This window comes from Eschscholzia californica, unplaced genomic scaffold (genome assembly GCF_041429995.1).
Source record: "Eschscholzia californica isolate CP2 unplaced genomic scaffold, dmEscCali1.0.p SCAF_2, whole genome shotgun sequence".
In the NCBI taxonomy this organism is placed as follows: Eukaryota; Viridiplantae; Streptophyta; class Magnoliopsida; order Ranunculales; family Papaveraceae; genus Eschscholzia; species Eschscholzia californica.
Window position 1 is genome coordinate 27,066,192 of NW_028238309.1, and position 11,512 is coordinate 27,077,703.

The window sequence follows — 11,512 nt, forward strand, 5'->3', positions numbered from 1 at the left end:
TTTTAAAAGAAATTTGGGCTTCTTCCATAACTAATCAAGAGAACAAAGTGTTTGTTGCTCATGATAGTATTCTTCTAATAATTAGCACACCTAGTAGTCTGGGAGAAAACACTAATTATTAAAAGAATAAGTGGGAGAAAAGTACAAGTCGATTTAATTCGATAATGAGAAAAATCATGGAGGGTCATGAAGAACAATCATGAAACTTGTACAAGTCGATTAAATTCGACCAAGAGCAACAAACTGCGGCTCCTCGGAAAAGGAAAGGTTAAAGACATGATCTAATAAACCCACCGCACAAAAGCGAATGTCATTCGCCGGAGAACTCTCAAAACAAGTGAAAGTGTCTCTAAAGGAATATCTCAAAGTAGTTGAGAAAATTCCAAATTGTTGTTCAAAAGCCCTAAAAGGTCAAATCTCAAAGACACAGAAAATAAAGGTTATTTCTGAAGAGATAAAAGACCTGCGCAGAAACGGAAACTGACTCTAGATTTTAGCTAGAAGCCAAAATCATCGTGGAATCCATATCTCGTCAAGACATGAAGCTTGATAATTTAAGTCAACAAAAGACCTAAATTGGTTTTCCAAAATAGAAAACTGAGAAGGATGGAAACATTCGTGTTTCCCGAAACGAGACAAGAAGAATAAAGATTCTTCCAATCAAGTTATGTCCACAAGCATGCTTCAGAAATCTATCGACGGATTAAAAGCACGCAAGAGTTAGAATCTTCGATTCAAAAGGCAATCAGAGAAATTTGATTCCTGGAGAATGAAGAAAATCTTGAATCACGAGTTTCAAGAAGGTAAGTGGGAGTAAACAAACCTTCCGGGTCCGTATGCAGAGTACATACAAAGATTGAGTACGACATAAGGTGTTGTATAAAAGTAACGAACTGACTCAATAAAGGACCACACACAAAAGGATAAAATGCCATTTTGGGCATCTGAAGATCTATAAGCATAGATCAAAAGGATGATAGGATTAGAGAGACTCAGTACGCTGAGATGCTTGAGATCCGAAACAGAAAATCTAAGACTCGGAAAGTCTAAAAGAATTTCGACCCAAAAACTCATGACAGAGGGCGTTGCAAAACTCGGAGTCTAAAAGACACCGATGAGCTAGCACGCATGAGAGAGACATTTATGTTAGAAAACATAAAGTCAATCATGTTGGACATGATTAGCATTTAAACATCTGAATTCGGATTGGAAAACCGAAACACTACTTAGTACATCCTAGAAGGCTAAAGGATGAAGTAGTACAAAGTTGAACATGTCATTGTAGCAAACTTCCAGACATGGAAGGAAAGTAGGCTAAAAGTGTTTTAAGCTGGGAACTGTTGCAAATACTACACAAAGAATTAAAGGCCTTAACTCTAGTAAAGATTACTAGATATTATCAAGGTTGAAGATAGTAATCTTCAAATTAATTGATAATAAGCAAAGTTTAAAACCGACTACCACGGTGGTCAAACTAAACTGTCACCTTAGACATAGTATGAGATTCATACACAGTCTAAGGCATGAGGTATAATTTTAAACCTCGACAAGTAAAACTGAGTGGGTAAAAGGAGTTTTACGGAAGAGGCTCAGATTTACAACTCTCGTTATCAGAAATAATAAGAATTATTTCACCAGTCGTCTAAACTTGGTTTAGTGTTTAAATGACAGTCCATCGATAATAAAACGTTCCGAATAGGTTTGTCAGATACGTGATCTGATGAATGAAACCCTATTAAGTGAACTTGGAATAATTATTATCAAAAATCCCTGGTCCAGGTCATTGCATGGACAACAATGACTCACTAAGACTAGCACGGGAGTCGATGGGATAGCGCAGTTTCATGGGCTATATGAATAGTATATTCTATTCGACTACGTGGGTGTGTAAAAGGTTTATACACTGGATAACCCTCAAATGAGAAGTACATCACTCGTGATGAACGTCAATACTTCTCATAAAGACAATTGGAGAGATTCCTCAAAACATGAGTGCTCCACTCATCTTATGTAAGGAATGCCCGACTTTGGTTCCGTTAAACGCCGCGCCGTAAAAGGAGGTTATAAAGACGGATACTGGGAAGGACAGGATAGACATGAAGTTAAGTGGGAGCGCAAGAATGGATTGTGTCACCCTAATCACATTAGGTACAAAGTGTCTCAAGGCCACTTGATGAGTAGCAACTGAAAATGCGTGGCCGCGCTCAAACGGATTAAAGTTAATCGTTTGTCTTTTACAGTTGTACTCGGATATCAAGAAAGTCTGAATGACGTGACGTATCAGATGGGATACTAAATTGACACGGGAATCGAGGCATTGCACTTGTTCTAAGTCCAAGTGGGAGTCTGAAGGAGTTGAAGGAGATGTCCTTCGACCAAGGTGACAATGCGAACAATTTTTCGGATAGGACAATTGATGTGGAAGATCATCAAGTCCGATTGATTTAGGGATCGTAGAGTTGTAGCTAGAGACCAACTACGATCGTCGAATTACGGAGTAATTCGCGGCTAACTTCGATCGGATCCTACAACGGGTTACACATAAGAGTGACAAATTGATCTAGGATATGACTAGTGGGAGTGAGATATAATCATGGGAGTGTCCCATAAACATATCTCATAGGCCTAAAAGGGAATTAGGCAAAGATAGTACAAAAGGGCCAAAAACAGGGTTTTTGGGCCTAGACCGGTTCGGGTACTTCTAGGACTCGGATTGGGCTGAATTTTGGAGGGTTAGTTGCTGATATAATAAACATTATATCTGCCAATTTTAGTGGTGTTTGGGCACCTCCTCCTTAGGGAATTGAGAAAATACCAATAGTTGCTATTTTCGACTATTTCCCTAAATCTTATTCTAAAGGGTGTTTTAGGAAACCTAAAAGGAGGTGGATTCTTATTAGGGTTCTATATAAACACTCTTAGGGCAGAGAATAAGGTGTGGAATTTCTCTCTAAGCTTTCTTACTCTACCACATCAAGTAGAGAGGAGAAAGTGAGCTAATTCCCAAGCTATCTTCTAGTCAAGCAAGAAGAAGGTCTTCTTATTATCCAACCACCATTGGTGTGCTAGCTATACAACAAGGTGGGAGATCAAATTGATTGCTCGTGTCCCAAGTAGAGGAGCTACACTTGAAGCTCTTGGTCTTCTTCAATCAATTCAACTAGTTCGAGGGAAAAGCGATTAAGGTAATCTACTATCTCCATTAGATTAATTACTAGTTTTGCATGTGATCCTGGGAATACTAGTGTAGACATTAGATGTCATATTTCCGCTATAAACACTAGTAGAAGGGTGTAAATCCCTACAAGTACCAGGGCCGTGTTTGGGCCCGTGCGGGCAGGGCGGCCGCACAGGGCCCCCTGCCGCTAAGGGCCCATTTTTAGTAGTGGTCTGAAGGCTGAAGCTAACGTAATATATAAGTATAGAAACATGCTAAACATAAGATGTTCCTTAGCTCAGATGGCAATGAACCTGGGATTCTAATTGTGTGGCACAGGTTCGAGTCACTCGGCCAGCATATTTTTTCCCTCTGGTTTTGGGTGATGTTGTTGGTACCATTGCTAAATAAATCCCTATTTCTGCGGTACATTTTTTCTTGCCTATTTTATTATTTTGGGTAAATTCCTATACTCTTTTGAAATGTTTTTCAAAAATAAAATTCTTGAAATTGTAAAAACAGTTCAAAAATATGTAATTACATATGTTGAAATCATGGTATAAAATTCAAAAGCTCGTCTTAAGATTCATACAATATTTTTACGAAGAAATTATACCTTGTTCAATTTTTATGTGTAATTTTTTTAATTTTTCAAAAAAGTCAAATTCAAATCTCGCACGTGACCCCTAGATTCTCAGCAACGGCCCTGCTAAGTACCATTGAGTCGAAAGGTTAATCGGTGCATCCTGGGAGACGAACGCCGCTAACTGTGTGGTACTATACATGGCGTCAATTGTCTTAAGTACAGAAAAATACCTCGCCACGATTAAAAATATTCTTCTTCTTATCCTCCAATTTTTCTTTTTAGTTTATCTGATTTCTTAACCAAAGACATTCTAATTTTTCAAATTAGAATTGTGTTGCTTTTAATGTGATAAATCAGAAAACACAGAAGGAATACAATTCCTCTTTGCGATCTTAAATCGATAGTGAGATTCGACTACGAATCATCTGTTCTGGTAACAGACATTATGGGTTAGAAACACGAAAGATATGGAGTTGTTCTCTCCCTTAGTCTTTCTCCATTGATTTGGAATGAAAGTGTTTTTTGATTGATTTACAAATAAATCAAAGTAGTAACCAGTTTCACCACTGACCCGTTAAGAGACTCGTGGAGTCAACTCGTTATATCGGTACACCGAAACCAAGAGATGTCACCTCCTGCTAGCCCAAAAAGTGACTTTTCTTTATTCGTAACATTAGGTGCCTCTAAAGTCTAGGAATCGACCCCCTTCCCCTACTTGCTCCATATTAGATTATGTGTGCGAAAATTTTGGTGTAAAGACAAGCAGATGTAGGGTTTCTATCCGACAGTGGTTTTGCAAGCAACTCCATTATATGCAACAAACTATGTTTTTTTCTGTAAACAGAATAATGACTTCTTAAGACTAAGTACTTACACGATCTCACTCCAATGCTTTCTAATTAACATGGTCAGACCCCAAGTACTCAGCCTCTCACTGTAGTCTTCTTACTATTGCTTCCAATTGTTTGTAAATACCAATCTGCAGTTCTCTTGTTGTTTCGATCTCTATGTTGTTGTTGTTGTTGTTCATGGTGACTTCCCTTCAATTCTTGCTCTTCTGATTTTCTTGTTGAAGATGATGAAGATGTTTCAGGGAATAATGAAAGACAAAGTATGGTGTTTATATCTCTTCCATTAATAGTACTCTCTTGGTTATTGTAATTTTTGAAAGGATCAGCATCTTCTATATTCTGGCTCAAACTTAGTTGCAAGTTAGGGTTTTCTCTTTTCATGGCTTCCTTGGTATTTGTAGGACTGGAATTTATCAGTTCAGTCTCTAGAGTTTGATGTGCTTGATCTCGTGGCAACTTTTGAATAATCTGCATGGTAAAGAAAAAATGTTTGAATTAAATACGCACTTTCCTTCTAATCAGCTGATCTAATAATGTAAGCTTTTGCAAATCCTCATATGTTTCCGTTTCTACGAAATGTTATTCCACTTAAGAGTTTAAAACTTACATCTTTTTGGGCCACAGTCTTATGATGACCCACACTTTGGTGTGGAAAGTTTAATTGTAATCAAACAAGAGAAACTAACCAACTTCGACGGAAATGAAGGTTACTACTCAATAACTATTTAATAGAGCCAAAATGTGAATTATTAGGAATACTAGTGACGTTTGATGTAGTGTTGGGCTTTCTCATCGGCAATTGCAAAAGTTGTTGTCTTCTAGTTAGAATGTAATGGATACGAGGTGTACTTGTGAAAGTGTAAGGTTTGTGCAACCTTTTCCGGACGCAAAAGTCGAGGAGTATATTTAGTCTTTTCACACACTATGAGATGTGTGAATAGACAAAACGTCATTTGTCGTATTCTAAAACAGTAAGCAACGGAATGACCCACGCGGGTTCCCAATCAGAGTTGTTCATTGTATGTCCGAGCCTTGGTGCCAGCGATGGGTTGGATGATTCCTCCACTACTAAAGTTTGTTTTGACCAACCGATCATTTGTCTTAGTTTTAATTAGTTCACGGTTTCAAGAGGGAGTATATCTCGAATCGCCTTTCTATAGTGGTGAAACGTATAAATCATAAGAAATTGTACCCTTATCAACATGAAAAGATAGAAAGAGGCTTACCTCATTAAGCCTGATTGGTGGCCCAAACTGATGATCAAAGCTATTAGACCGAAATCCTTTTTCGTTGTAGTTGTTACTGAAGTTTGAACCTGACAGTTTCGTGGTGTTAATTTCCTTAATCGATGTCGTCGATCCATGGGGGATTTTAACCCCACTCCAATTCACCATTTCTGTAGGGAGCCATCTCTTTTCTTCAAGAAATCTACTTGGCCTAGTATTAGACTCATTACATGTTGTCGCATTATTCCTTACATCAAACAAGTGTGAATTTGTCGACGTTATGTTCTTCTCATGAGGTAATCCCTTGCTTGCCAGTAATCTTGGATCCTTGGATGGTATTAAGATTGGCATTAGTGGAGTATTATTCTGACAAAAGGACCATTCTTGGTGTCTGATAAGACGAACCAAGAAAGACAAGTATTAACACACAATTGGAACAACTTAACAATAAACATAACACGAAAAATGATTTTGATCTTTCTGTTTTTGCTTGGTTACCTTAAGTAGGTAGATTCATGATTGAAAGGTTTCGATAGAGGAGAAGATAAATGATTCGGCTCGTGAATCTGCATCGGTAAAAATTCCTTGCTGCAATTTATTTTGTAGACAGAGTGAGGACTAGTTCTTTGGTAGAACATTTCAGGATTTCCTTGCATGGATATATTTGTTTGAGATATAACTGCTCAATAGAAAATATCAAATTCTCTTAGGGTTTTATATTCAACATGAACTTATCAACATATATAACAAACTTTCTCAACGAAAAAAAAAAAACATATATAACAAACTAAGGTACATATCAATCTAAGGTGGTGTTTCCATTATTCTCATGGTCTAAATTTGACTCGTATGTGTTTTAATTAGACTGATCTGAAAAATCAAACAAAATTAGTCACTTAATTAAACGAGATAGACGGACTGTGATAAATATTCTCATATCGAACTCCTGACAACTCAAACCTTAAGTCAGATTTCAGATCTGACACAGAAAACATACACTACTTAAGTCTTCTATGAAATTAGATTATCACTTTTGGTAATGGATTTAAAGGTATTTGACCAAAACAATTAACTCTAGATGGATTTACCTTGACCAGACTCATCAAGCTTCTTACTTCGATACATCTGCTAGTTCAAAAACAAATATATGATCATAAAAAAAACATTAAAAAGGTAAAAGAATGCGAAGTTATATGAGTGATTAATCAAGGTTATCTTATCAATTACTTCGATAATCATCATTGTACCTGCAAATGGCTTTTTACATGAGCAATACTTAGTCCCTTTACATTCATTATCTGAAGAACCAATTTTGGAGTTGCTCCTGCAAAAACCCAAATAAAAAAGAAAATTAAAATTAAATAAACAAGGTAGTTAAATGCCTTCTCAAGTATTTAGTAAATCAAATAGCAATAGGGTTGTGTTTAATAGCAATAAGGTTGTGCTTTTTGCCAACAACAGGTAGCCCAGTTGATCAGCGCAGGCAGACATCCCAGGTTCTATCCCATGGAAGTGCGAATCCTGGAATATTGAATTTGGGGATAAATAAAAGTAGTTTATGTAGGCTTTAGGCCATTTCATTCGTCGGCTATAGGCCATTTAATTTCGTCAGCTATAGAATAATAGTAATTCGGCAGTTATCGTGCTCATCACATCTTATAGATGTATCAAATGCCTTTGTAATGACCATGTTGTCAATATTAAAAAAAAAATAGCCTTCATTTCAACAGAAAATTGATGAGTTTTAGAGAAAAAGGTTAGTTTCCAGTAAACAGTTGCAATTTTATTTCTATTAAAGTGTGACCTCATTAACTCAAAACTGTGACAAATAGTGTGGTTCTTAAGCAATTCGATGAATACACTTCCTTGCCTTCCCGCGGTATCACTTCCATGGAACACATTGTAGTGAACACGATTTAAACTGTCGTTAAAGAAAGAAAAATAACCACACTAAACCGTGGTGTAAAAATATTTTAGTTTTCTTCTCAAGTAGATGATGATATTTTTTTTAATTGGTAATGGGAAGGTATCTCAAATTTTCATGTATAGTTAAACTTGAAAATGAGAAAATACTTACTTTCTTGGCCGCCGAGTCTTTCAACAGCGTTAATGAAAGAAAGATGTAGATCAGTAGTCCAACGAAGCCTGGGCATTTTCGATCGGATATATTGACGAACAGTACTTGTTCTTTCCGTGGTACTACCTTCCATGTTATTGGTGTTACTACTTGAATACTCTCTACTCAATGAATGATCATCTTCTTCGGTAGTTGTAGTAGTAGTAGTAGTGTGTTCTTCGCTTATAAAGTCTTTGTTCAAGTCGAGAAATCTTCGTTTCTGTGGAGATAATGTAGAAGTATTGATTTGGATTTGATTATCACTCCAACTGCTGTTTACTTCATCAGAAATCTCTTTAGCTTCTGCTTTGTCAATCATGTTGTCTTCTCTGCTTATTGTCCAATAGTATTGTTATATATAGTTATTTGCTGCTTATGGAGAAAAATCCATGTAAGTAGAAAAATCACAAGAGTAAGAAAAGGAGAGAGAGAGAGAGAGAGAGAGAGAGAGAGAGAGAGAATCTAGTCTTCTTCTAAACTCTCTTTAGAGTCTGTATAATCATCCCACAGTTGTCCTCTAAAATAAGAAAAATTCTAAGATAAAGCTACATGTGCTATGATACTAGTCATTTAGTTCTACAAATTTGGGTTGTCACCATTTTTTTTATTTTTTTCATATAGTGAGATTTGAATGTTGATTTTTACTTTTTTTTTTTTTGTTGAAATAAGTTGATTTTCCCTAGAAGAGACACATGTTACTACTCGACTAAAATTAGGTTTCACACTTAATAGTTGTCTTTTGCAGAGCTGATGAACAAAAAAATTTCTTTTTATATTACCTTGTTACAATAGCAGGATTTTGTAATATAGGGAAGCAACAAACTTCAGAAATAGCGTTCAGGGATAGCGTTCAGGGAGGCGTGCTCGTTGGGCTAGTTTCTCTTTTGGTTTTTTCGAGTCTGCTTTCTTGTTCCGAGAGAAAGGAACAAGAAAGCAGACTCGCTAGCTAAATGGGGCAGAATGCATGAAGGAAACAGGATGTGGCTTTCAGAAATAGCGTTCAGGGAGGCGTGCTCGTTGGGCTAGTTTCTCTTTTGGTTTTTTCGTTTCTTTTCTCTTTCTCAACAAAAAAAAAAAAAAAAAAAAAAAAAAAAAAAAAAAAAAAAAAAAAAAAAAAAAAAAAAGAAGCAACAAACTTCTAGTACATGCTTGACATGGGAAATTGTACACTTAGTCAAGTCAATGCCTTTTACTAACAATTTTGATGCAAACAAAACAAAATGGTTCTCTTACTATCATGTACTTTAGTATATAGATCATATTGATTTTCCAAAGGTGATAATATCCAATTATTAAAATTCAAACTTTAATTAGTAATAATACCCTAAACACAATTTGCAGTAGCTCTGAGTAATCTGAAGGGTGCTGATTGGGTTTTAGATACCCAAAACAAGCTTCCAATATCAAGACCCAGATCTTAAATTACTTAAAAACGACGAATCGGACCTATTATAAGTGTTAATCAAGTCACTTTCTGTTAGATTTCAACTCATAATGATCAATTAACTTGTATATGGATCCCCTATACATGAAGATGTATATTTTCAAACCACCTATATTATTCCTAAGAAATTGGTGTTTTCAACATAAGATCATAAATTCTATCCTATTAAAGAAGTATGAAATCATTTAAGGTTAAAAAAGACCTGGTTATGTACTAATTAACATGTATCAAAAACTAATATAGGATCATGAATTCATGATGATAACAATTTTTGATGGCCTAAGTACCCACCTTTGATAGTGATGATGAAGTTGAATCACAGTCAGCTTCTTCCAAGCAGAATTTCCACAACAACCATCTAGTATGACTACTATACATGCACCATTACCTGTTGGAGTGGCTTTCAATAATCTTTATGAAAGGTGATAAGAAAGATATATGGAGGAGAGAAGTTACATATTTCACATGATCATGAACAACTAATCAAACAAAAATAGAGGGAGGTAACTAGAAGATCAGAGAGAGAGAGAGAGAGAGAGAGAGAGAGATTTAAGAGGTTATTGTTTGGTTGAAACTTTTGAGGACCACGGAAACAAACCTTAATCACAATAATGCTAGGTTATCACAATAATATTGGTGAGTTATTCCAATGAGAAACTTTGACCTACCTCATCAAACTAAGGGGGCAGTAGATTAGGATTCTCATTTACTATAATGGTGAATAATGTATAAAATATAAATATCCTATATTGTTATTTGTCTATTTAATCATAAATAATAGTATATTATTTTGTCTAAAATCTCAATGGATATGAAAGCTACGAGAATCCATGAAAATCCTAGTCCCGCTGCTCTTGTTAAGACAATATCTTTCAAAATGATGTGAATGTCTCTCAAACGTCAATGACTATGGTGTACATTGGCTCTAAAACCATAGAATGCCACTGCCATTTTCAAAATATATGGTCGGTCCACAAAAATGTCCATGGAAGTGAAGTCCATGAATGTCCTATCCCTTCGCCCCTGCTTAAAAATTCAAAATACGCTCCTAATGGTATAGTTTAGAAGCAGCTAGACCATGAATGACCAGTTTAATCTTGGTTAGAATGAATGTACTAGCTAGATATAGCCTATAGGTAATTAATGTTGGTCTTTGGTGAGTCAAAACTCAAAGTCTAGGTAGTCAACACTAATATTCCAATGGGAAGTTATTATTTGACATTAATTAGGGTTTGTATCACAATTTAATTCTTGAGGACGATGGTCGGACACTCTCCACTTGTCTTCATATAATCTCTTTTATTAATAAGCTAATTAAGATAGGGTTTATATATATAATATATATGACCAGTATTGGTCTATTTGGACTGGTTGAGATCATGTGACTTCTCAAGAATTTTCTAATCTTATTTTGACAGGTTGTCTATGGACTTGTCAAGAATCTTCTCAATCTCTTCGCTTTCTCTCTCTAGTTCTCTTCCTCTCTCTTAATGGTTATCTTTATTGTTTTGACGTCTGTTAGAGACTAAACTCATTGTTAGAGCATCTCCAATGCGGGCCGGGCGCAAATGCGGGCCGGGCACAAATGCGGGCGGGCGCAGGCTATAAATTTATGGCCTGCGCTCGGCCCTCCAGTGACAGTCGGCTGGGCGGAACCCTAGTCGATAGCTTCAGTCGCCCCTAACACTAGGACCGTTGGGGAACCTTAATACAAACCGACATTAATAATAGAAATATATTAATACAAACCGACTTTTGCATTAATAATCCAACGATCAAAACACATTACTAGTAATCCAACAATCCAAAACATATTACTAATAATCCACCGACCAAAATCTATTCATTGTCATCGTTAGATCTCGTATACCATAAGTGTTCAACAAGATCTGCCTTCAACCGAGAATGAATACCCGGGCTTCTAACTCGACCTACACGTTGAAGCACTTCGTCCGATAAATTTTTCATGACCGAGTTGTTTATTATGATCTATCGTTTGGCGACCCAAAACAAAACTAACATGACGAGAACATTTTCGTGTAACGTTATTTTTCATTTATTCTAACATTCTACGATCATCGTCGTCTCTTTGTCGAGCCCATTCATCTTCTTCAAGCATCAAGTTTAATAAA

General features: G+C 36.2%; 1 protein-coding gene across 2 annotated transcripts; it reads right to left on the reverse strand.

Moving 5' to 3' along the window:
- Positions 1-4,534: 4,534 nt before the first annotated feature.
- LOC147557191 (uncharacterized) lies at positions 4,535-9,996 on the reverse strand. Of its 2 annotated transcripts, none has more exons than XM_086663693.1 (7): positions 9,672-9,996; positions 7,898-8,305; positions 7,068-7,144; positions 6,909-6,945; positions 6,319-6,499; positions 5,821-6,211; positions 4,535-5,062 (listed from the first exon to the last, which is right to left on the reverse strand). In XM_086663693.1, the coding sequence occupies exons 2-7, from the start codon at positions 8,253-8,255 to the stop codon at positions 4,667-4,669; spliced, it is 1,440 nt and encodes a 479-aa protein (XP_086519819.1). In that variant the 5' UTR covers positions 8,256-8,305; positions 9,672-9,996; the 3' UTR covers positions 4,535-4,666. The 2 variants fall into 2 exon arrangements, with proteins under 2 accessions (XP_086519819.1, XP_086519820.1); XM_086663694.1 differs by having other exon boundaries at positions 7,898-8,758; positions 9,073-9,981.
- Between the last annotated feature and the right edge of the window lie 1,516 nt (positions 9,997-11,512).

Coding starts and splice junctions, on each gene's coding strand:
- LOC147557191 (XM_086663693.1), bottom strand. CDS start 8,255: ATGATTGACAAAGCAGAAGCTAAAGAGATTTCTGATGAAGTAAACAGC. Junction 6,946..7,067: donor ATGTAAAAAGCCATTTGCAG/GTACAATGATGA, acceptor TTGAACTAGCAG/ATGTATCGAAGTAAGAAGCT. Junction 6,500..6,908: donor GCTTGATGAGTCTGGTCAAG/GTAAATCCATCT, acceptor TCTATTGAGCAG/TTATATCTCAAACAAATATA.